The sequence below is a fragment of the Tauraco erythrolophus genome, chromosome 19 (genome assembly GCF_009769465.1).
Source record: "Tauraco erythrolophus isolate bTauEry1 chromosome 19, bTauEry1.pri, whole genome shotgun sequence".
NCBI lineage: Eukaryota > Metazoa > Chordata > Aves > Musophagiformes > Musophagidae > Tauraco > Tauraco erythrolophus.
Genome location: NC_141483.1, coordinates 12,777,939 through 12,802,246, shown reverse-complemented (window position 1 = coordinate 12,802,246; position 24,308 = coordinate 12,777,939). Strand labels below are relative to the sequence as shown.

At 38.2% G+C, this 24,308-nt stretch overlaps 1 protein-coding gene across 3 annotated transcripts in view; it reads right to left on the bottom strand.

The window, feature by feature from the left end:
- Positions 1-731: 731 nt before the first annotated feature.
- Positions 732-24,308, bottom strand: part of SBNO1 (strawberry notch homolog 1) — a 34,046-nt gene continuing 10,469 nt past the window's right edge. Inside the window, exons 5-33 of one of the 3 annotated variants that reach the window (XM_086623368.1) lie at positions 23,016-23,060; positions 22,548-22,648; positions 21,282-21,378; positions 20,022-20,182; positions 18,870-19,003; positions 18,631-18,721; positions 17,517-17,678; positions 16,837-16,972; positions 16,657-16,762; positions 15,218-15,371; positions 13,819-14,001; positions 13,511-13,608; positions 12,673-12,824; positions 11,923-12,120; positions 11,458-11,628; positions 11,199-11,368; positions 10,180-10,311; positions 8,838-8,973; positions 8,320-8,432; positions 8,148-8,219; positions 7,580-7,679; positions 6,991-7,065; positions 6,585-6,731; positions 6,411-6,505; positions 6,109-6,201; positions 4,858-4,995; positions 4,039-4,115; positions 3,085-3,278; positions 1,984-2,162 (exon numbers count right to left, since the gene is read on the bottom strand). In XM_086623368.1, coding sequence (XP_086479494.1) covers positions 2,020-2,162; positions 3,085-3,278; positions 4,039-4,115; positions 4,858-4,995; positions 6,109-6,201; positions 6,411-6,505; positions 6,585-6,731; positions 6,991-7,065; positions 7,580-7,679; positions 8,148-8,219; positions 8,320-8,432; positions 8,838-8,973; positions 10,180-10,311; positions 11,199-11,368; positions 11,458-11,628; positions 11,923-12,120; positions 12,673-12,824; positions 13,511-13,608; positions 13,819-14,001; positions 15,218-15,371; positions 16,657-16,762; positions 16,837-16,972; positions 17,517-17,678; positions 18,631-18,721; positions 18,870-19,003; positions 20,022-20,182; positions 21,282-21,378; positions 22,548-22,648; positions 23,016-23,060 — 3,674 coding nt within the window. In that variant the 3' untranslated portion in view covers positions 1,984-2,019. Of the gene's footprint in view, positions 2,163-3,084; positions 3,279-4,038; positions 4,116-4,857; positions 4,996-6,108; positions 6,202-6,410; positions 6,506-6,584; positions 6,732-6,990; positions 7,066-7,579; positions 7,680-8,147; positions 8,220-8,319; positions 8,433-8,837; positions 8,974-10,179; positions 10,312-11,198; positions 11,369-11,457; positions 11,629-11,922; positions 12,121-12,672; positions 12,825-13,510; positions 13,609-13,818; positions 14,002-15,217; positions 15,372-16,656; positions 16,763-16,836; positions 16,973-17,516; positions 17,679-18,630; positions 18,722-18,869; positions 19,004-20,021; positions 20,183-21,281; positions 21,379-22,547; positions 22,649-23,015; positions 23,061-24,308 lie in introns of all 3 variants that reach the window. The other 2 variants (XM_086623369.1, XM_086623370.1) reach the window with 2 other exon arrangements.

Sequence of the window (24,308 nt, the reverse complement as noted above, 5' to 3'; positions counted from 1 at the left end):
AACGGTGGGTGTGAAACACATGAACGCCCACCCCCACACCCTGCCTGTGGTCTAGTTTTCCAGGGCATAATCAGCTCTTAGTGGTCTCCCAGCACTAAGGCAAGCTTCCCTTTACTATCAGAGGACTAAAAAACTCCAGAACACCTACCACCTACGTTACAAGGACTTCAGAGGCGGGGCAGGCCCTAGGGCAACAGGGAGCATGCCATTTTTTTAGATCTGTATTTCTAGTTAGTCACAAGCGTGTGCAGGGGATGCATCCCTTGACCACTTCAGACTGGGAGCTGGGGAAAGCAGGCAGACGTCCTCCCCCGACAAGCAGGTGCTCTATAACCACAGCGAGGTGCTGGCACAGGCAGCGTTAACTGAACCTCAAGAGAAATTATCCACACACGGGAACTCACTGCAGCCTGAAGGTGTGGAACTTCTGGCCCCGTTACTTATGGAAAAAGTCTTTTATGGCACTTGAATCTTGGCTCACCGAGTGTTTTCAGAAGTGACAGAGGCCACAGTGGATTGCTGCTCTGTCGGGTGAACCTTACTGAAAACATGTGTCAAGGTTTAAACACAGTTGACTTCTTGCCTCATTACTGAGCTCAACCGAAATCGCTGGACTGCAAGACAGAAGCCTGGTTAAAGCAGACTGGAACATGCCAAGTCCTGTCGAATTCCAATTGTACAGACTTGTTAGTTTTTTTTGGAATACGGTGATTGCCTAAACAAGACTCCACTTCTTGTTAGTACAATAACTTTTATTTGACATCTACAAGATCATTATCTTGTAGTTTTTTTGGACAGGTTTATACAATCTCAATTTTTCAATAGTGCAACCTGTGCAAGCAAGAAATGACAAACATTGTCCTTCACTTTCTTATAAACATCTACTATTATAGGCAAAACAAAACTTACCCATATTATAGATAAGTGACTATTCACATTTGTACATTACAATTTCTTTTAAACAGCTCCAGATAAACTCTACAATGTCTTACAACATATTAAACAGTATTCAAGTTACTGGGTAACAGAAACAGCACATACAGCGGAACCCTCAAGTGTTTCCCATTCTCTAATTTACAGCTCAAGTAAGGTTTCATCTTACAAGTGACAAATTAAATTACATTAATGAAGTAAAAAATATAAGATTGTATGCGAGATGGAAGTGAAGATGGAAGTGAATTTGCACTTACGTTTCCATAACCACCTCGGATTAAGGAAATGCTTCAATTTAAGGAAAACAGGCATCCAGCCACCTTTGCAGTACACGTTAGGAATACCATTAATACATTAAAAATGAACTAATTTTAATTTAAGATGTTTATCACAAAAAGAACATGTTGTAGACTCAAATATATAACCCCCAGGAGAGAACCAGAAAAAATGCAACACCTGGGTATAAACACTATAAAAATGCAATAACCAATGCTGTACAACTAAGATTGTGTTTCTCTCTGAATTTCTGTCTTGTGTGTTTATCCTGTCCATGCCCGTTTCCAAAGACATGCACTGTCCAACAGAAACTGGGAAGGAACTTGAATGCATGATGTGCAACCTCTAAGTTTCATGCTTTTATAAACTCAAAAATTGAAGAGAAAAACCCAATATATGTTTTCTATATTTATACTCAATACATGCATTCAAGGATATCTCCCACAGCAATGGCATTGATGCACTGCGTTAAACCCTGAGCACTGTATGACAAGATAAAAATAAAGCCTGCTTGGGGATTTTCAAGCATTTTCAAACAAATTGTGGTTTGTAGCTTAAAAGGCCAAAAGTAAAAGCAAACAGGAAGCACTACAGAGAGCATAAGGAAAGACAGATGCACCACCATGAACAACTGCTGGCTTTCAGTTCTACCAACCTTTTTAGATCTCTTTATTCCCAAAGTATTTGAGAGCACACAACTGAACTGAAAAAGTTATATTTCTTTGGAATCTGTCCCTGATTTTTATGCAAGTGATATGCTTTTACAGCCTTTTCCTCAAACACCAAAGTCAACACCTGTAGTTTGTCCTCTTATGCATTGTTGAAATTGGTGATGCTTTGTGGGTGATGCTGCTGCCAGATCTGCTGCTGTTGTACTGCAAGCTGCTGAGACTGGTCTGACGTTGACAGGAGGTTTACAAGGGGCGACACACAATTTGCAGGAATGATCAAACCTGAAAACAGCAACAGATCAATTGTTTTATAAGCATGCAAACAATTTGCTCATTGAAACCCCAGGCTGATGATTTCACCATTTAATTTATGCCACAGTCAAACAGTGACTGTTTCCAAGGTGAAGTCTAATCAAGCACAGCTAAAACTTCTGCTTCTTCCTAAGTCACTAGATCCTTTAGGTCACGAAGCAGTAGAAAGAAGTTGCCATTTTGCCCCTGAAGACAAATTTTATTCTCATGTTACCTGCTGCCACATAAAACGAGAAGTCAGCTATTTTTGCTTTTCCAGTCTCACAGAAGTTGCACCATCATGAAAGTTTAAACATCTTAGAAAACTGTTACAGAGTAGGAGCTGCCATAGCAGCACATATCCGCAGGAAGTCCACGTTTAAGCAAAATATGGAGATTTCAGCCTCTGACGTACCTGCTATGAGGGCTTCACTAAGAGGTTTAGCAACAAGAAATGACATAATCATCTTGAAGTCATTCTAAACTACTGATTACATGTGACTTTCAGTCACTCAAAACCCACAAAAACAACTATTTCAAGGGCTTATCGTTTGTCAGAAGTGGGGAAAAAAGTGGAGCCCTTATGGTTTCAAGGGTAGCTTGGCTGGAGTAGGCTGAATGTGATGTTTTTGCTCCTAGCAAATCAAAAGAACTGAGAGAATAAGTGTTCCCAAAGCCCGGCTGAAAAAAAAAATTTCTTCCTCCTTTAACCTGACTCAGACCAGTATTTGTACTACAAACACAGTTTTAAACAGCTGTACTTCTACTCCTCCCCAGCACACATACTGACAAGCCCTTTCTCTTGTAAACATCTTCATTAAGTCTCCTACGTGACTCGCAACATGGACTGACCTGTAAGTTAAAACTACCTTCTACTTCCAGATGGAAATAAAAGAGCAGACAAGCCACTTACCTACGATCCTCTGCCCATCTTCTGTTCTTAGACGAACTATTTGCATTTTCACATTTGTACCACTCACAGAGGCTAGAACGCCTTCTACTTTTGTCCAGACGCTCAATACTGAACCACACAAGACATAGTAAGTTCGACAGCGCAGTCCCACTTCACAAACTAAGCCCAAGCCTGCCTTCTTACAATTGCCTCTCCTGCAGCAGGAAGAAAAAAAAAAAGCTTTCAAGAGAATTCTGCAAACTCAAAGTATCCAATTCAATTAAAAACGAGGCTTGAAGTTATTTAACGTGTATTCAGAGTTGAGCGAGGGCTGCCAGTATACAGTAAGGGGAGGATATTTTATCCACAGCATGTCTCTAATGGTAAAGCTTTGAGAAGTGTTGGCCTATTTAGGACCACATCTTCAAAATGTACAGACAGAGCTTTAAGTCGAAGATATCACTCATTTAGACCACCTGAGAACCAGAATGTGTTACATGTGAGACTGGTATCTGATCAATGTATTAATCTGAAACTTCCACTATTCATGCTGTTCCTCACAAATTAAGACATCAGCTGCTGAGCTCAGACGCTTAAAGGGGAACCACAAAACAGCCGTTTCTAACATCTATTTCATCTTTATGTGGAGTGTAAGTATTTCCCACCCCTCCAAATAACATTTGAACTATGCTACCACAGTAATAGATCAGATCCAGACACTTAAAGCATAAACTACTCCTGGGTCACCACACTTCTACTGGGGTGCAATTTATACATTAGCATCCATCTGATGTATTAGGACTTCAAGGGCAAGTGCAAAGCTTCACATTTCCACTCAAAAGTTGGGTCATTTGACTCATCATAGGACAATTTTTCTTAAGAAACACAAGATCTCACATGAGTAACAGAAGCAGCAATACATCAGTTTAGGTAAATAGTTTCAGTTAAAGGATCTACGTGCATACCAATACTAACCAGTAAGCATGGGTGCAGGTATCCGCAGAAGAATTGTACTGCTCTAACCAGTGTGGCAGAGCATCTTCAGAAGGTACCTAGAAAAGTCATTCCAAGTGAGACTAAAGTAAAACACATCAAGACTTGCATAGAACAAAAACAATTTGGTCATTACTATGAGAAAAGAGGGAGCACCAACATTCTGATGGTTAGAGAGAGGTTCATTATCCTCTAATTTCAAGCTATTCAACGGAAATGCCATCTCAAAGGATGAGCAAAATGCTTGAATCTCAGGAAGGAGGATGGCAGAACCTCAGAGCTTTTCCAATAATCAACCTGATTCTCTGTTTCCTCAAGTTTTTACAAATTCAACACTAAAACTGTTTAAGAGAGGTGTCAAATTAAACACCAAAATTGTTTGAGAGGTATCTTACCAGCCTCTGAACAAAATTATCAACTACACTGTTTAAAAGGTCATCAGCAAACAGCTGAAGCTTCAGCATCATTGCTTAAAATACACTGTACACAGATGTTTACTTATGAACATGTTTGTACTCCTTACACAGAACCAAGACTTTTCCTTGCTAGACCCTAAAAAAAATAATCTCATTTTATATCATCATGTCACAGATAATTTGTATCCAGAAAGCTTCAGATATAGGAATGCAAAAACCACGCAGATCTGCTTAAAAAGACCCAAATACAAACTCCACTCAGAAAAAATAAGCCTAGTTTTTCACTTGTCAAAATTATACACAAATACCAGAAAAAGAAAGTCCTTATACTTATTTTCTTTTTTTTTAAAAAAAAGTTTAAAACTAGCATGATTTTAATGGTTACCTTCTTATATTTCTTTTTCAGGTCCGCACATGTTTCTAGTTTGAGTTGTTTCCCAGTATTTGGTCTGTATACTAAAAAAAGCTTCTTTTTAGGATTAACTTCTTTTACTAGAATAGCCGTTTTCTTGTTATTTCTTATCTGGAAAGGAAAGACAAACCAAAAATTTCCTAAGTTTAAACATGCTGACAGTATCTACCTTGAGTGATTCCATACTGTGGTCTTTCCAGAGAAGAGTGCGAGTGTGTGTGCAATAAGACAGCCACTAACAACGAGGACACCTTCAGAAGACAGCACCACTAATCCACATCAACTTCCCAACTGTTTCCACAGCGAAAGCATCTGTTTTCTTGATGCAGGTTCGTCTTGGTTTCAGCTGGGATAGTTAGTTTTCTTCTTAGTAGCTACAGTAACACTGTGTTTTGGATTTATGATGGGATTTGGAATGAGAAGAATGTTGATAACATGCTGATGTTTATAGCTGTTGCTAAGACATCAAGGACTTTCTCAACTTCCCATGTTTCGCCAGTGCGCAGGTACACAAGCAGCTGGGAGGGATCACAGCAGGAGCAAAGGACCCACAACTCCTTATCTAGGATTTCAGCTTAGCTTTAGGACTGAGGCCCAAACTGGCCAATGGAACATTCCGTATCATGAAACATCATGCTCAGTACATAGAAGAGGGCTGGCCAGGAATCTTGCTCCCTTCAGGGCTCTTGCTCTTCTGAGACCACAGTTTTGGGATTTCTGTTTCAGGATCAGTAGCCCGGACAGGTCAGGCTTTGGTCAAGAGGGCAGCGAGCAATTACACGATACATTGCTTGTCTGTATGTATTATTATCATTTTATATTACCATATATTATTAGAAATTTTAAATTATTTTATTATTATTGCTTTTAAATTTATTTTATTTAAATTGTTCTTATCTCAACCAACAAGTCTCCTTCAATTTTCTTCCCCATCCCCTGGGGGTGGGGTGTTTAGTGGCCAGCTGGGTTAAACCATGACAAGGTTTAAATAAGAGCTATTAATTTGGGCTCACATTCCTATCAGAAAATATCCTGAGCAGCTAAAAAGGAGTGCTTCATACCTACTGCTGGAGGCAAACTTAACATGAATTTTAAGGTAAGACTGAAAGTATTTTGCAAAACTGAACAGTAATTAATTTGAACAGTAAATTTTTCAGAGGAGATAGCATATTTGGTTAGCTCCCAAAAAACTCTGAACATAATCCAAGAGACAAAGAATGTTACCTGTAATGATAAATAAAATCCATCATCTGGACCCGTCTGTTCTGCCCAGATCTTAGTTGCTTCGTCCCAAGACATTCCTCTCTCTACACTGATCTGGAAGACAGCCACGCAGGGTATTTGGGAACAGGCTTTAGAACAGTTACAGACACAGGAACTAAACAACCACAGAGCCAAATATTGCCCAGTGAAAGGCCTGGAACCTCCCTCCACTCAGCAGATGCTTAGCCAATTGCCATGTTTTAAAAACTTACCAGCAAGCAAGTTTTATTAGTTCATACAAAGAAGATACAGAATTAACTTACTGTGTATAGTTCTACATGTCCAGAGGTAGAATATCCGGGAGTTAAAAACTTCTTAACGTCTGCCTTCCTTACTTTCTCATCTCCAGATCCCAAATCTTAAGAGGAAAGGAGAGAGTTATTCTGTTCCTTTCTTCTTACTTAACTACAAGAGCACTGAGAAATTGATTTACTCACCTAAGATGCCCATATCGTATCTTCCATTCTTTTTAGCATTTTGAATAACTGCATTTAACGTGTCAGAAAAGTACTGGAATAAAGCATTCTGCTGATGTACTTCCATGCCCAGAATTCTATTCAGAAATTTCCCTATATTGTTATAATCTTAAAAAAGAATAAGAAATACATGTATTAGGTCAACAAAGATTAAGTTTGATAACGACAAGCTCTCAACTGGTATTCAAAGAGTCTCAAAAAGACTACTTAAATCAATTCTTTCAGAAATGAGGACAACATTCTGAAGTTATCAAAAAAAAGGTCACTTTTTAGATAGTTACAGCTTCAGTTCTGTTGCTAGGAATCCACTATCATGATATAGAGTATTCCTAGCGACATTCTAAAGATACACTAAACACACAAATACCTTTATCAAGCGTTAGTATTCCAGATCTGTCTTCTACATTTATCAAGCCTACGCCAATCAATCCCTGACGAACATCTAGGAAACAGAAACAAGTTAAATCATAGCTGCTCTGCCATCTAAAAATACACTAATGAAGGAACAGCTTGTTTAGCCATCTTGTTTCAGGAACAAGTTTCAAAACTTCAGACACCCCTCAAATAAATTACTTGCAATTTCTACCCAATACATCAATATGCAAGACAGAACTTTGCCTTCTGTCCCTCCAGGAAGCACCAGCAGGGAAAGCTGCTAATAACGCTATACATGAGCCCAGGGAAGAAGATGATTTCGCATCAGATAACAGGAAAATGAAGTTAAATAACTATGTAATACTTTGGCAAAACAGATACAGGACATGCCTTGTATTGAGAGAGTTCACATCTCTTGTTTCATACATCAATTTCAACATTCAAGCAACATACACAGGAGTGACACCCCATGAGAGCCTACCTGGGCCAGCAGATCGGTTTAAATAACAATGTTTTCTAGCTCTCAAATTATCTGCATTTTCCACAAAAGGCAACTATTACACTCAGTCAGTTACACTTACCTTTGAAGAAGTCTCCAGGAAAATCAGGAGGAGGTGAGACCATTGGGGAGTCCAAGTTCACAATGGATTTCATAACAATCTCTAAAGCATTCCTGCCATACTGCGTACGAAAGAGAAAGTTGCTCTAACAAAGTGATTTGTGCCTCAGCCCCACGCACCCGTGGTTTAGCAAGCATTTGTAATTCACAATAAAACATTTTTCTCTACAACAGTAACAGGAACTGGTTATTAGCTTTTTAATTCTAAACTACACTATATAAACAGCAGAGTCTTAATTTCTAATTAGACTTGCCAAATTAATCTTTCAGTTGTGACTGAAAGGACATATACCATTTACTCAAAGACTTGGATTGTAAACAAATGCAGAAAGTAATTTACACACATATTTGTGTTCCACATGGCTTTACAAACAGAATTAAGAATGTTTTCTGGCTATCTCAAAAAGAGGCCTCCTAACAGAAAGTAATACAGTTCAAACACTTCACAGGAGATGGACGAAATCCTTCAACAGGTCATTTGTGGAATAAGCACCACGGCATGAGCTTTCAGACAGAAATAGAACCATCACCTTGTTGTCAAAATTGAATCTGCTGAGGTCTCGAGTTTCTGTAGCCCGTCTGTCGCCATGGGTGAGGGCTCCCTGTTAAGACACACCTTTGTAATTAAATCAAATTTGAAGAAGAAGAAATCTAAGTTGTATTTTCTCAAATGAAGAATCAGACTTATTGAAACAGTCTTACCAAGCTCTCCAGTCTTTTTGCAACTATAGATGCAAATCTTTGCTCTCCTGCCAATTCCGAAATTAGGAACACGTACTCTGGAGCAGTCACTTGGTTGGATCTATGAGTTCTTCCTGGATAATTAAGTAGAAGCACATATGTGAAATAAATTCCGCTTCATCGAACATTTCTAATAAACTACAAATTGTTAAGAGTAAAGAAAAACCCTAGAACTTAATCCAGCTGAAAATTAGTTTCTGCTGTAATACAGCCAATAGAAGGGAGTACGCAAACACTCCACAGTTATGGCAACTCTCAAAGACACTCAATACCTGAAAAAATCCTAAGCTGCAGTGCCGGTTTCTTTCCTAGGTTTCTTTCAAAACTTTCAAGGCTATTATAGATAAAGCTGATTCAGTTCATGAGTAAAGGAGATTGGAAGGGTCCTTAAGAGGTTGCTTAGTCAATCTTATTTCCTATGAATTATCAGTAAATTTAGTGAGTATTACTGAGGGGAAAGACACAAAAAAGTTATTTACCAAACTGCTGTATTGCTCTATCTGCACTCCATGGCAACTCCAGAGTCATGTGAACTCTCCGTCTCTGATTCTTAGCTCTGCGGTCTGCTTGCAATGATATACCAGAGCTGGCAGCCTCTGAGATTATGGCAATGTTCTTTTAATAAAAAAGGAGTTGTTAGTTAGCAATAAATCCAAGATCAAGCTTCAGTTTTTTTAAAAAATTGAATTTTACAATTACTACTAACATAGGTCTGAAATGGCTTCACTGTTATTTGGCATTCCTATTGCAATCAACAGAGAGGAGAGAAAAATCATGGTTCTTTTTATCAGAGTTAGAAACGCTAACAGGTTTTTTGATGAAAGGACAGGTTTTTGCTTTGATTTTTAGCAACACCTTTCTGTGCAAATGAAGAAAGGCAGCACGGTGCAGTCCTGCTGTTCCAAAGGGCAAGTTTCTATGATGTTGGGCTGCACTTCAGGAAGAAAAACGGAGGGACGCAGGGAGACTTGCTCTGACAGTAAGCAATACAGAGAAGACAAAATGGCTGCTAAGACTGTATAAGGAAAAGGATATGGCCATTCTAGTATCTGAATGCATTTGCCTTGAAAGAATGTAAATGTTTGGACTGCGTGCAAGTCATTTACAGGAACATGAGTATCTACTCTGAAGTGTAACAACAGACCCGGGAAGTTCCACGCAACAGCTACACTGGCTTGATTTGCCCTCTTGTGGCAGCATGTCCCCAATGAACCACAAGAAACCGTTCTGGGTCATCCCTCCCCCAGTCAGTATTTTCTTTAAGAGTGCAAGGTAAAGGACAAAAGCTGTCACTCTTCCCAGCATTACTTCTCAACCCTTGTTAAGGTAAACAACCTCCACCTTTCTTCTTCAGCTGCTCACTGAAACTTTTTTCATACCGAATCAGTCCGTGGTTCTCCCTGTTTCTCAATTTCATTATTTCCTCTTGCCAGTGGAGGCACACAGTAATCCAGATAAACCCTCCACATCCTTGCTTCCTCTATCTGCCTTTTAAACACACGCTGTTTTACAAGACCAGCTTAAAAGTGGTAGCGTTCAGCTCTGCACGCATCTACACACCTCTTCAGCACAGGCCTCCGTGGCAACTCAAACTACAGCCTGACCTTCAAAGCATGTTGCAGCCACATATTAAACGGGATTACTGAACATACTGGTTTGAAAAACAAAACACAGCAGTGAACAGAAAACACTTCCTAACTAGTACTTATAGTACCTGAAAAGTCTCTGTGGGGTAACTGTAGAACCACAACTTGATCAACTTTGTCAGTGTTACTATGGCATCTGGCAAGTTTTTCTAAATTCTATCTCTTTAAGGACTACCTTATCTCCATCCATGAACCTCTGCTTTTCTGTGATGTTCAGAATTTCCACAGGCACATCGAGTTCGGATCTTGACTCGTAAGATATGCTGCCATCATCGTTGCTTACAACTCTCCCTTTGCGGCCTGTCATCTTCGAAAATAAAGGAGAATACAAGCTCATTATGGCAACACCAAAATTATTACATGACCAAAACCTTCCAGCAACGATGCTATTTATTCATACACCAACCTTAAAACAGATTCAGTAATTTTCTCCAAGTGCAAAACTACATTAGGGAACCTGAATTATTTTTGGTTGATGCCATTATCTGCAACCTGGAACACTTATTTAGAAGTAACTCACGGAATGAAAGGCGTTAACAAAGCACATCGATGTAGAAACAACGTAGTATTATACTGCTGTCCACAAGGGATTTACCAAGAGTACTGAGAACACAGACTGACAGCTGAGGTTGTCACTGATTTTAACAGGGTCTTTTAAATCACAATGATGTTTCTACTTGATAGAGACAGGTAACTTAAAGACATGTTTCTGAAGTAATTGAGAAAGAGATAATAATTCATCAGGCTTTTCACTAAGAACCTGTATAGTAAAACTGCATTAATGTTCGTTGCCTGGGAAGATGAACTACAGCTGCTTCCCTGCTTCATATACATCAGCTTCAAATTGATTACAGCTAGTTAGAGAAATAGATCACTATAAAGAAAAACTAGTATGATTTTTACCCAACAAGCAACTACCAGTTTCAGAAATAACCCATTTACCAATTCAGAGCTCTTTTCTGTGTTCTAACACAGTCTTCCAGTTTCTCTTTAAATCAGAGGCATTCAGCAAGAGTAGCCTGTATACTTAGCGCTGTGAGATTACTGTCTAAAACTGATAAACAAATTCTTTAATAGATACTTAGGTCACATGCAACCTTGAAGAGTGACAATATTAATTTACTGCAGCCAGACAGATAATGTTCAGCTGCACTAGAAAGAAATTTTTTTTTTCTAATGTGAACATCGGCCTACCTCTGCAACATTTTCAGGACCACCCAGTTCATCTATAAGCTCATCCAGCGTATTAGGTGGAAGATCTTCAGCCAGCTTTTCCAGTTTATCAAGCAGTTCTTTTTTCATTTGCTGGGCCCTTTCAACAGCATCCTGACTTGTTACAAAGCTGCTATTTGTGTTACTGTTTGCTGAAATTTAAGAGAGACTCTTTAAGATTTAGAATTTCACTGCCTAATTTTTAAGAAAGTGAACAAATGCCAAAAAAACTTACTCTTACCTGACGTGTTTGTACTAGAAGTGGTAGTACCAACAGTGGAAGTAAAACAGCTAGGTCGTTTTGATCCAAGACCAGAAGCTAGTAAGGCACTTTGAATAGAATCTGGGTCTATACTTTTCTTCTTTTTCTTGTCTTTATTTTTCTTATGCTCTTTTCTAATTAACCAGGGATCTAAAGTTAAATAAGATTAAAAAAAAGTTTCAAGCATTTACTAAAAAGCCATCCTTTGCTTTGAAAAACATTATCATTACAAGAGGTGACTTACACAAGTCTGAACTTCGGTGTGCAAAATCTACTTAAAGAAGATACAAATCAACATTCTAGTACTAATTCCAGTCTTACCAGAATTAAACTACATGCTTATCAAACACTCTTATTTTTGCTCACTGAAATGGTTAGGAAAGACCTTATGCTTACTATCTGCAAATTCAGCTACTGGCTTGACAACACACTTAACTGTCTTACCATCTTCATCATCTTCACTGGATTCATCTCTGAATGGATTGAAGTCGTCATCATCTCCAGAACTCAAAAATCTGGAGCTCTCATTGTCACTTTCTTCATGGTCCGAAGCATCAGACTCACTTTCACTCTCATCAGAGCTGCTACCTGCAAGGCCACCTGTTTTGCGAGCTTTTTTGGCTTCTCTGCTTATTTCTTCACCTAATTCCATCACCCCAGAAAAAAAAAAAAAGTTAGTTTAGACCTTGTAGTCTACTTCTGAGGTTTGTTTTACCACCACTGCATACAAAGTGGAAAATATTCAGCTTTTAAAACCAGAACCGTTTAGAAGAATTTAATCTACATTTTTAGTAAGACTCTGCTCTCAATATTTTAATGATCACCTACTTTTCAGAAAGAATATAATCAGTTTGGGAAAGGAAGTGGTATTAGGCTGCTCTTTACTGAGCCTTAAGAAAAAGAAAGCAATTGTTTGCTTGACTGCATCAGGAAGTGCTCTGACACATGCAAGACATTTTGGGATATGGTCCCATAGGAGATCAATCTGTTTTGACCAAAGAAGTAACCAGAATTTACAGGTTATATCTACTAATGGAAATTTCTAACAGAAGTCTTAGAGACTTGTGAGACGTGCTCTTTCATGAATGATCATACTGATATTTATATTCCTGTATTTTTTTCTAGAGTTCACCCTTAGGCAGCTCCAAAACTGCCATTTTCACTACGGCATTAGTGTAAGAACTTCAGCATTACCTTTCCGTTTCTTTATTTTGTTCTCCTTGCAAGGGCTGTCTCTGGGTGAATTGTTATTACTTTGAGCAGTCAAGTCAATTCCCAACAAGCTAAACAGCTTCTTCCTGTCAGGAGCTGGAAAGTGCTTTTCAATAAGAGACTGGAATACTCCTCTGTTTAAGAAAAAAGGGTTCTTCAGTCAAATTTGCATTTATTTAAAGCAGAAACCTGTAACATTTTAACAGCTTTCTTGACTTCTCTGAAGAATTACTCCTTGTGAATGCAATTACACAGCACCCTGTACAATTATCACTTATATTACTGTATTCGTCACCTTCTTAAAAATAGGAGACATTTACTTTACAGCACTGTTACTTATAACTTGCCAAATTTGGTTTTGGTATCAAGTGGTATTCCTGCTGCCATTTTCTTACTTCTCAAAGTTCAAATGACAGATTAACTTAATTTATTAAGGTCTTCAGCAAGGTAGTCTCAGGATTGGATCTGGCTCATCTAATAAAAGAGGGAAGTCATAACTGTAACTTGCTCTGGTATAAATGCAGTGTACACTTGGCAAGTGTTCCCCTCCTCCCAGTTTGAGTAAAACAGTACCAGCTGTTCACAACTGAAAACATCATCTCACAGAGTGCCAGAAGAACAAGGAACTAACCAATGCTCCTTTCAGCAATGCTGCCACATTTTATGTACAGGCAGCTTAAGGAAAGAATATTGGTACTAAAGGACACCCAACTTTCTGTGCACTCATACATGTTTTACACACAAAAGGATAAGTTTCTACGCGCACTAAGCTGAATTAAGGTTAGTTTTGTCAAGGACAGTTCTAAAACTTCAGTCTTACTTCGCCGTAGAAACAAAGTCATTCAGTTCACCACCACCTTCCTCCAAAGCTTCTAATGTTCTTGCTTCTCCTGTTGACTGCAGGCCAATAACAACACACTAAAGGACAAATGAATACAAGGCACTGTCACTAAGAAAACTGACTTGTAAGTTTATTTTCACCTGGAGTTCTGCTCGTTAAACAACTTCAACACCATCAAGTACAAAAGCATGCTACTACTACATCTGAAAATATGTTATAAACAACAACAAAACGTAATAGCTTTACATATAACAAAGATATTTAAAAACAGGTCTTGATCAACTTACTTTCCCATTCTTGATTTCTTCCCGAGCTAGCTGCACCACCCTCTTCACTTTAGATGCTATGCAAAGGTACTTGAAAAACCTCTGATGAGCTGACCAAAACTGACCCCACATAGACTTTTTCATTCGTTGTTCTGCATCAATCAGATCGGCCGCTTGTTGAAACCTCTCTCTAGCACTGACCCACTGAAGAAGAAAATGTTAATTGCTTTACACATCACATTTCAAGGTTACACAGGTACATTGTTTAATATCCAAATAGAAGAGAAGTTTAAAGTTACAGTACTATGGGACTCCAAGGCCAGGAAACTAGTCATGCAAACAACAAAGCTCACAAAAAAAGAAAACAGTTATGGCTTAGTAAATTCAGAAGACAATTACTCTGATAACAAAAAGCAGATACAATTACATTACTGCCAATGCAAACCTACACAGTATTTTCTAATTATCTAGTTTCTCTGTTAATACAGTAATAAAGCAGAGTGCTCTGCCCATAATTAAGTATAAAGCAAGCTATCAAAAAGAGAGAAACCCCACTGCCTTCGTTTTGACAACGTTTTGTTATGTCAGTCATTTCCAGACCAGGTAAAGTAAGCTTTGGAGAGAAGCTGAATGACTGTTTTAAATAATATTCTTAAAGTAAAGTGCTGTTCTAAAGCTGATATTATACACCTCTCCAAGATAATTTTTAATTATTGTAGCTATACAACATGAACACTGAGTCATGCTTAAGCACCTCTTAAGCAAGTAAAGACCCTGCTCATTTTAATCTATATCCAAGGAGTAATTATTTTTATCTAATACAGCAGTGGTAATGTACCAACAGAATGTGCACTCAGGAAAAAGAGATTCAGCTTAGCATGCGGACAGAACAAATGAGAACAACGTGAAAAAGATAACCAGTGGGTGAATAAAGGAAAACATTAAAGGGAGCCACATCTTCGATGCTTTGGATTTGATCTGCCAGGCAAGTAAACTATCACCCTGCCCTGTTTAACTACAGGCACCACTCCACTGCACCGTTTCGATGAAGAAGTGCACGCAGGCTGTCTCATGCTTTGCAGCTTGTTTTCAGCTCAGTTGCCTAAAGGGGAAGGACTGGAGCACAAAAACATGACCAACAGCTTTATCTTGGGCAACAATGACCAAGGGCCCTGAAGTACTGCTATAAGGCAGTGGATCTGGCAGATGTGCCCCAAGCTGCAGCTTTTATGACTCAGGACAAGAATTAACAGCTTTTGCCACATCTTAAATGGAGGAATCTTTACGCTACAATGAGACAACTGTCATTCCTGTTTCTCAACAGGCAACAGTACTACACGTGATTTCAAGTAGTTTAAACCAAGTAACTTCAACCTCTCAGAACGTGATACAGAAAGCAAATTTAAAAAGGTGTTCTTACCAGTTTCACAGATTTATTGTACATTTTAACATATTCCTGTGAAAGCAGAACTTCATCAATTTTGAAAGTTACACCTGAAAAACTCAACTGTCTTGCTATGTACATTCCTCTCAGCTTCATATCCATAGCAACTATTTCCATGGCACCAACACCTCTAAAATAAAGAAACAAGTTAAGTCGGTATGAGAATTTTTCAAGAGCAAGGATTTGTTATAAAAAAAAAACCAATGAAAAACCCCTACCGAATGCCCAAGTGCTTTAGAAGAAAACAGCATGCTTACAAATGTGAAGGAATGTTTTCCAAATTATTAGTACTGTTTGGTTAAACACATCCCACCAGGCAGTCTTGAAATTCAGCCTTCACATAAAGCTATATCCCTGCCTTGTGAGTATTAAGTGTATCCCAAGAAGTATAAGCACTCAAATAATTTACTTTTTCCTGAATGGCCTAGCATGCATTAGGAGACAGTACCTTACAAACTGTAATTGGATAATGAAGTTGGTCCAAATATATAACAAAATCTTGCACTGCAATTTTATACACTCCACTGAAGATTTAAAATAATGAATAAAAACTGTATTAAAGCTATTCAGATTTATGCTGATATGAAAATAATTAAATTAGCAGGAAACTTAAGTTCCTTCCAACAGCAACACACCTTTAGCAAATACCTCGAGAGCACAGAAGTCAACTGCAAAGCTAACCTCCTCACAAGCTTGGGCCTGTAATTTCGTTATTGCTCATTTGATACGTACTCAGTAATGAAGTGGAGACTACACTTGCACAGTCTAGAAAAATCACGCATCACGTAGATGCTATGCAAGAAGATGCATACTAAACCCTACTGTAGTATTCTGAAGTGGTGAAAATTCTTTTTAAGTAGGCAAAGCAAATATTAAGATGCTCACCTACCAAAGAATGCAGCAGTTGCATTTTCTGCCGACCTCTCATTTAATTTTTTTTAATAAGTTCTGAAATATAAAGTACCTTGCAACAGCATATGTAATTTTTCTGAACTGGGTTCTTATGCCAGAACGCGTAAGAACAAGACTTCTTCCTGTTAAACTAAGCTGAATGCATAAGCATTGGAGGGTTTTTGCACATAGCGAGACAACAACTCTACTGAGCACTTGGTACATACAGTACATTTTCATGATGAGCAGCAAAATATCTTCATTTCATAACACCCATATTTTAAGAGAGCTATTTTCCCAGCAAGCTTCTAAAGCTCTCCAAACTTTCTGAGTGAGGAAAACGTCCCATTTTTCCACCACGTAAGATAAACTAGCTTCTAAATCTAGCAGAAACAGAGTCAGAAAGTTCTTAGTGTGACGGGACAAGTGTGCAGGGGACCACGAGCAAGTGAAGACAAAGGAACTGGAAAGCACAGCCGATTGCAACCATATGCGTCCTTGCTACAGCTCTTCCAAAATATTACCTTCTTTCAACAGCCTGAATAAAATCGCTGAATTCCCTAAATGGAGTTCCTTCACCCCATATTCCAAGACGGTTCATATACGCCATATTTCTTGGCTCAGATGCACCTAGAAGAACACCACACTCAGTACTGGTGCCAGTAAAAACCAGAGACATTTAATGCAAACCAAGCAGTACATACCTGTGGCACTAGCATAAACAACCCTGGCTTTTGGAAGTTTATTTTGAAGTTCCAACACAGCCAGACCTGTTTTTGTTGGTTTTGATGAACCAACAGGACACAGATTCTTAGCTTTATGACACTCATCAAATACAATCTGCACCGTAATTAAGGAAAAAACTTTGTCCCACTTGTTTTTAGAATGTGGAGCTAAACCAGAATACAAGACAATCTGCTAATTACAATAGGTGGCAGCAGTAAATTGTAAACTCAAAGAGACACTAGTCATGTTTTTCACTAAAATTGGGAAAATATTTAGCTACTAATTACTTAAGAGGAAAATAACTAACACCTGAGCTCTTTAAAGTGTTGATACTAAAAAAAAATAATTCATTGGAGAAAATTCCAGTGTAAACTTAAGGTTCTTAAACATTGTATTTTAATTCTATGTGTTTGTTACAGAAAAAGCAGAAGCTTCACTCCTGTATCAGAGCTGCGTGGCAACACTATGATGCTAACAGATTTGGCACAAAGTTTGTAAAACTTCAAGTCTAATGTCAGAGTACACACACAATCGACTACTGTCAGGAGTAAAGAGCAATACCTAAAAACACCAGCATATAAAAACACAAGATTGTCTTTAAAGATGCAAGCTTAAACACCTATTTGATTACAATCACTGAACTCCAGATAAAGGATACAACTCCATCAAAGTCTTCACCACACCAGTGAAGAAGCTGCTTTAATCTGGTTTTGTATTTACCACCAGACTGACTTTCACCAATAAGAGAAGAATAGGTAGCAAAGATGACACCTTTCTTCACACTTCCATTATGTTTGGAAGAAATTTTCCCATACTTGAACTGCAATAAAGAGATAAGAAATTACAGAAACTATTCAAAAGAGACTCCTCCTCAGACCCACCTACCATGTGATTAAGGCATGCTGGTGGTCTTAACCTTAAGGCACACACACTTTGAACCACCTGTATCCCTACATCATGATTAGGGCATAAGGTAACATGGTTAAGGGGTTATACAGGGCCTTCCTCAAATGTAACATAGAATCATGGAATGGTTTGGGCTGGATCTGAAGCCTCAAAAGATTAACAGCCACATTCTTTGACTACACGGCTTCCTTCACTCAAATACAATTAAGATTTTAGTTCCAGTGCATCCCTTAGAGCTAAAAGGTCAGATTTATTTACAGCTGCTACCATAAATGACAATTTCTAAAACTTTGTTGTACTTTAGAAATTAAGACTTTACAAAGCAAAAACACTAACTTAAAACAAACTTTCATTTCAGTGAATTCAACCAGTAATCACAATTTATGTAAGTGGCTACTCTTGAGCAGAGGCACAGTCTCCAGAAATAACTTCAGACGCTACTGCTGCTTTAATAAGTTACTGAGGAAGTCTATTATCCAATTATTTTGTACGAAATTCATTACATACAAAACGCGCGCTGGGAGATAGGAAGGAAAAAATTCAAACGCTACAAAGTCTGAAAGAGGTAAAGAACATTTCAACTCCTAGAAGACACTTCACTAGTAGTAGCAGGAGTTGCTTGAAGAGTCATGTTTTTAAGAAAAATATCACACGCTAAAACTTAATCCTACAAGGGGCCTATTCACATGATTAACTTAAAGCATTGTGTGGTTCTTTGTAAGATTAAGGCCTGTCAAGCAAGACCTAGACAGTAAATTTATTGAAATTAGTACATTCTTGCTCTTAAAACAGTCAACATGCAAAACTTGTCACACAAGCGTACCTAAAGTTTTGCCTCAACTGTACATAGTAAAAAGTTTCCACACCTTGTTTAATGAATGCACCAGTATGTTTTTTGCTCCAATATCTCTCAAGTCTCTCTCAGCATCGTATTTCAGATCATTCGACACGCTAAACCTGAAGATACAAAACAAAGCATATATTCCATAAGTTACAGCAGAATCTCAAAAATCTGTTCCTAGAACATTTGTCAGAAGAGAAATTACACTGAATTTAAGTACTATAATCACTACAGAGTTTGCTAAATAAATCCTGACACACTTACCAGACTGCTCTTTTTCTGCCTAACAGGTAATTTTCATAGATTATTCCAGCTATGGTCCTTCCTTTTCCTACACCAGCACCATCACCTATCAAGAATCCAGCTCTGTCTCCATTGGGCAGGAATGTTTCATGTTGCTGTAGGAGAGAGAACAAAACTTGTATCCATTGTCCAGAACACATCACTGTGGATTGTTGGAAAGGAGCGAACGTAAGAAACATCCTATTGGATGAGACCAGTGGTCCACCCAGCCAAGCAGCCTCCCAACAGCAGGAAGAGGGGATTTTATTTAGGGACAGCATATAAGCCGAACTGCTTTATGTGATCCGTTCTCCCCTCAGCACCTAGAATTGCTGTAAAAATGCTGTATTTATCCATGTAATTCTTTTAGTGCCTATTACCAGACTGGCTGTTTTTTTAACCACACTGATACACACCTCTACAACCTTTTGTGGCAGCAACACGCAGGTGCCTACTGCCTGTGTAAAGATGTATTCTTCTATCCATTCTAAACCAACCTCCTAACAGTCTCGCCAAGTTCTGCTTTGTTCTTGTTTTGTAGGATTACACTACCTTCTTTATTACGTAAACCTTGATTTTATTCCCTTTCATCCTCCTCCTCTCCAGCCTGAGGCATCTCAGCCTTGTTAGTCCCTCTTCAGGAGGCAATTTCATCCCTCCTGTGAGCATTTCAAGTTGTCCTCTAACTTCACTACCTTTCACCCTGACAAGCAGAGAGCTGCACACACAACATCTGATGTTGGCCCACTATAGTTTAATATAGCAGCAAAATAAAACCCAGTTTTGTCCTCTATACCCTTCCCAACGATGCCAAACAGTGCTGGCTTTCTTAGCCTGCTGCTACTGCAGCCATTAAGTTATTTCAGAGAAATAAAAATAACAACCAAGATGTCCTTCCTGAATTTTAAGACAGTTTGAGATCAGCATCAGGGAAGTGGTTTAGACAAAGCTTTCTTAGGTGTATTACTTCACAGTCATCTGAGCTGAAGCTCACCTGCCACCTTCCAATGCAACCTAAAACTTTAAGTTCTTATGATTTTATCTCCTTGTAAAACTGACATAGCTGCACCTGTCAGACAGTTCTTCTTCTTAAATTCTATGTTAGATTTTAAGCTGTACTAATGTCTAGCATACCTGGGCTGCGTAAGTGATTGCTTCAAGTTGCAAAGCTGACAACCAGCCACTATCAATTGTTTCTTCTGATATTGATGTCTGGTACCACACATCAGGAGGAGTTACACTGGATAACGAGCTGGTTTCCACTACTGGATCGGGATGACGTAGACCAATTTTTACTGGTTGAAAAAGGAGAAGGAGGAATTGAGAAGATGAAAACATAAATACAGAGTTCTGTTGCTGCAGCACAGGTTATTATATACACCAAAATAAATTATGACTGTCCATTGCAAAGACTGAGCTCGAGAATAACTACGCTTCATCGCAACAGTACATCAAGTGTTAAACTGCACTGCATACAAAGGAATACATTAACCTGAGTTTATGTAACCGCAATCTTTGTTTCTCTTCTCAACACCTTCCCTCAATTTTTATGAAGTTAGATAAAATTCAGTTCATAGAAAAGTAAAATATTTGTGTACTTGACATATTTGAGAAAAACTGGTCTGAACCTTGCCTTCCCAAAAGGCTAGAGGCAGCCTCGAGATGCCAGAATCACAAAAGCAACATTCTTCTCACTATTTATATAGTGCTGTTTTTAACAGTATGAGGAGAAAAGATTTAGAACAGACATGGTTTAATTGCTGACAGATCTCATCAGTGATAACAAAAATTAACCATTTAGCTACAAACTCCATGCACAATAGCAGCTTTTTGTCACTGATTACAATAAAGAAGAGAAAGCAGGAAAAAGAGGAGATGGCATTTAAGAGCAGTAGGAGATTCTTTTTTTTTTTAAAAAAAAAACCCAAACCACAACCAAACTACAAAAACCCACAGCTCTAAAGTCATTCAGGAACAATACACAAAGAATGTGCTTAGGGTAATTTCACACCAAAAGACTCAAACTAGATCCTTAAGTGTAGCAGAGACCACTTAAACCCTTTACAAAATTTCCTCTGCTGAGGCACAAAGTATCTTAACACAGGTAAAAAAAGCCTGATCTTGGTTCATCAATCATATTTCTGAAACAAGTACTGCTCAAAGCTACACTAAAGAATTCCTCTTCTATTAAAAAGGAATCTGTGTACCTTCCAAAACTAAGCGCTACAGAAGAGAAAAATTTCCTAGGAAAACCCAGCACAAACTCAGGTCTTTTTCACTTGATTGAGATATTAATCTATCTCTTTTTCTGTTCTAGTAACTACAGAAAGGTAAATAACAAATTAGCTGTCAAAATATTTCAGTCTTTTGACATAACCAAAGTTCAGGTCGTACATTTTATTGGCATATACTCAGCGTAAGTTTCTGCATGGCCCATTTCTTCTTCGTCTTCTTCCTCAGGTTCCTCTTCCTCTTTTACTGCTGGCACTTTCTAGAAGAGAGAAATACCTGCATTGGCCAATCTGCACATTGTTAATACTCTGTGTCCTGGAAATTAACTTGAAAAATGAAATGAGCACAAACTTGCACCTGAGTGTTTTAACACATGTGCTAGAGGAACCAGTGAGCAGCAGTGAAAACTACAGATGGAAAAGTAGATTTCTTACACTCTGAACAACGCTTCAAAGACAAAGTCAGGCAGCTTCCTCTCCTTTGCAAGGAGATTCAAGTACTCCAAACTCATGTAAGCACAACTCAAAACCACATATTTCTTATAGCATTTTAAATCCAAGATATGACTTAAACTGCCTTGAAAACACAACAGCTAGTTTAACAGCCAAAACGCAACTTTCCCATGAAGTCTCCTGCAGTTTCTCATTCATTACGTAATTTCACAACTTCAGAGAATAGTTACAATCGTCACCATCCTATCCCAGTGCTCTCCAAAACCTGACAGTTACCCTTTTTTAGTGTGATCTTGATCAATGTAAACATATGAGTATTTTTAAAGTACTTACTAGCTCGCAAATCAAAAACTTCCACAATTACTAATTCAATGTTTAAGATAAAAAAAGTAATCTGAAAACCCTTCTGTATGTCAGTCACTACGGAGCACTGTTCATCAAACTTCAGCCTGCTTCTAGCCACCAGTGAAGATGCTGAAACTCAAGTGTTTACAGCATCAGAACATGTTTTTATTACATTTAGAAAAGAGAACAACACTCAGTTTACATCTTAAATCAAACCACCCAGAAGGTCACTCATGCCAGAGAAAGCCGTCTAGTTTCCTCGTTGCTAGTTACATGAATGGGGATATTTTAAAAGAAAATGTCTTAAAATCCAGAGCAAGTGATATGCTTATCAGCTTTAATTGGAGCACACGTCCTTCTCTGTCCACACAATGAGGTTCTGTTAAGGACAGTAACTTCTTGAAATTGCCATTTACTCTACATGTCGTCTGCTCCACACAGTTGTTAGTTTTAGTCATCTAACCAAGTATTCATCTAGTTGAGAAACTAACTAACCTTTTGAACAAACAGATGCCCTTGATAATTCTACCACACCAGAGCCATATATGAGTAATTACTGAAAACAGTCACAGGTGGTTGTGGTTGATAAAATACACATTCATTTAGCAAATTAACCATTTGTGCTACTTACCATAGTAGGTGAAAAACTTCTCATTTTAATATCATTTATCCATATTCTTGCTACCTCTTTTGTGGAAGCCTCCTTCTTCACTGCACCATTGCTTAGATCAGCTACAAAAGAAAAGCTGTGTTTTACAGGAATTCCTTTCAAACATTGATGGAAATTAACATCCTTCTCTATCAATGAGCTGGAACAGAGTTTAAAATATCCAGTAGAACACTGATCAAGAAAGCAAACAATATTTTTGTCCAAATTAGAAAGTCTGAGCAAGGAGTTAAATCCTGTTACTTCTCTGACTGAAGAAGCTTCCCAAGCAATACCACTGCATGTGACCCAGTTGTGTACTAGTTTCAGTACTTAGAAAATAAAATTTGGACCTTCATCAAATCTATACGTAGCATTTAGAAATATTCCAGCTTGTGTGCCTTTGAAGTTTAACAAACCAGAAAACCCTGTGTTTCACCAGAAAAGACTTACCTGGCCTAGTGGCATTTACCACCTTAGGACAAACTACCATTATTTCTGTAAAACAAAAAGTCAACACTTTGGACTCAAATGTTTAAACTTATAACGGGATCCTTCAAGAGGATGATTTATTAACGTTCCTGTTCTCAGTCACATTTGGAAGCAACTGGCAATAGGCCTCAGTACAGAACTAAAAAAAATTTACACAAGGATAGATGTAAAACATTGAAAACAGCTGTCAAGCTTCCATCAGGTTGACAGTGAATGCATGTAACAGATTTAGCATAATTGCCCTTAAAAAACAATTAAGACAATTTGCAGGAATAAAGTTTTCCTCAGAAAGGTTGCATAATTTAGCTTTTTAATATTTTCCAATCTAGAACTCCTGCTGCCTGAATTATATGAAAAGACCATGTTTCCTTCCAAGAGCTTCTCTGCCCTTGAATTTTCTACAAGTATTTGTCAGTATTTTTTTATAAGCACAAAGAAAGATCCAGAAACACAAGCATACAAATAAGATTAGAAAGGCAGTTCTAGAAGTTGTTAAGTCTCTTTTTCACTTAATACAGGAGCTGCAGATGCAACTATTTCCTGCAGCCGTGCCACTACAACAGCTACTGTGCACTGATGTTACCTATTACTTATGTGAGTTTTCGTTTAGTACAAAGGGGATAAATCAGCCCTGTAAAACCTTCTCTCCCTCCTCTTCCTCACTCCTTTACCTCCCATCTCAACTTGAGTTGATGTCTCAACTCCAATTTTTGTCAACACTCCATAACAGAAAGCAATGAAACGAGGATGCATATTTTTCTTTTTGTTTCAGTCCTAACAGCTTCGTTTATTGTGCACTCTCTCTGCATATGAGAAAAACAGGTTACTTCCAACCCCACCTGTAAAAATCAGTAAACCTTACTTCAGAGACAATGAAAATGCAGCAATCCAGAAAAAGCCTGTGTACCTTTCAGAAAAAGTTGCAAAAGAGATTTTCAAACTCAACTAGCCTTACCTCAACTTCACACGAAAACCAGAACAACTTGAAAGAATCAAATCATCACACACCTGCAGCTTTTCCCTTTTATTAAGCTGACCAGCTGTCCACATTTTAGAAATAACTCACACACAAAGATTATAAAAGGAATGACAAAACGAAGATTTGGAGTGTGGTAACAAAATATCTGTGCCATTTAAGTTAACACCATGCTTAAGAAGTAACATGGAAGCAAACAGTAAAAGTTTTTAGGACTTTTAAGTATTTAAACACAACAGAACTGATGCCTCCCATGAAATACCCAGGGACAGATATGT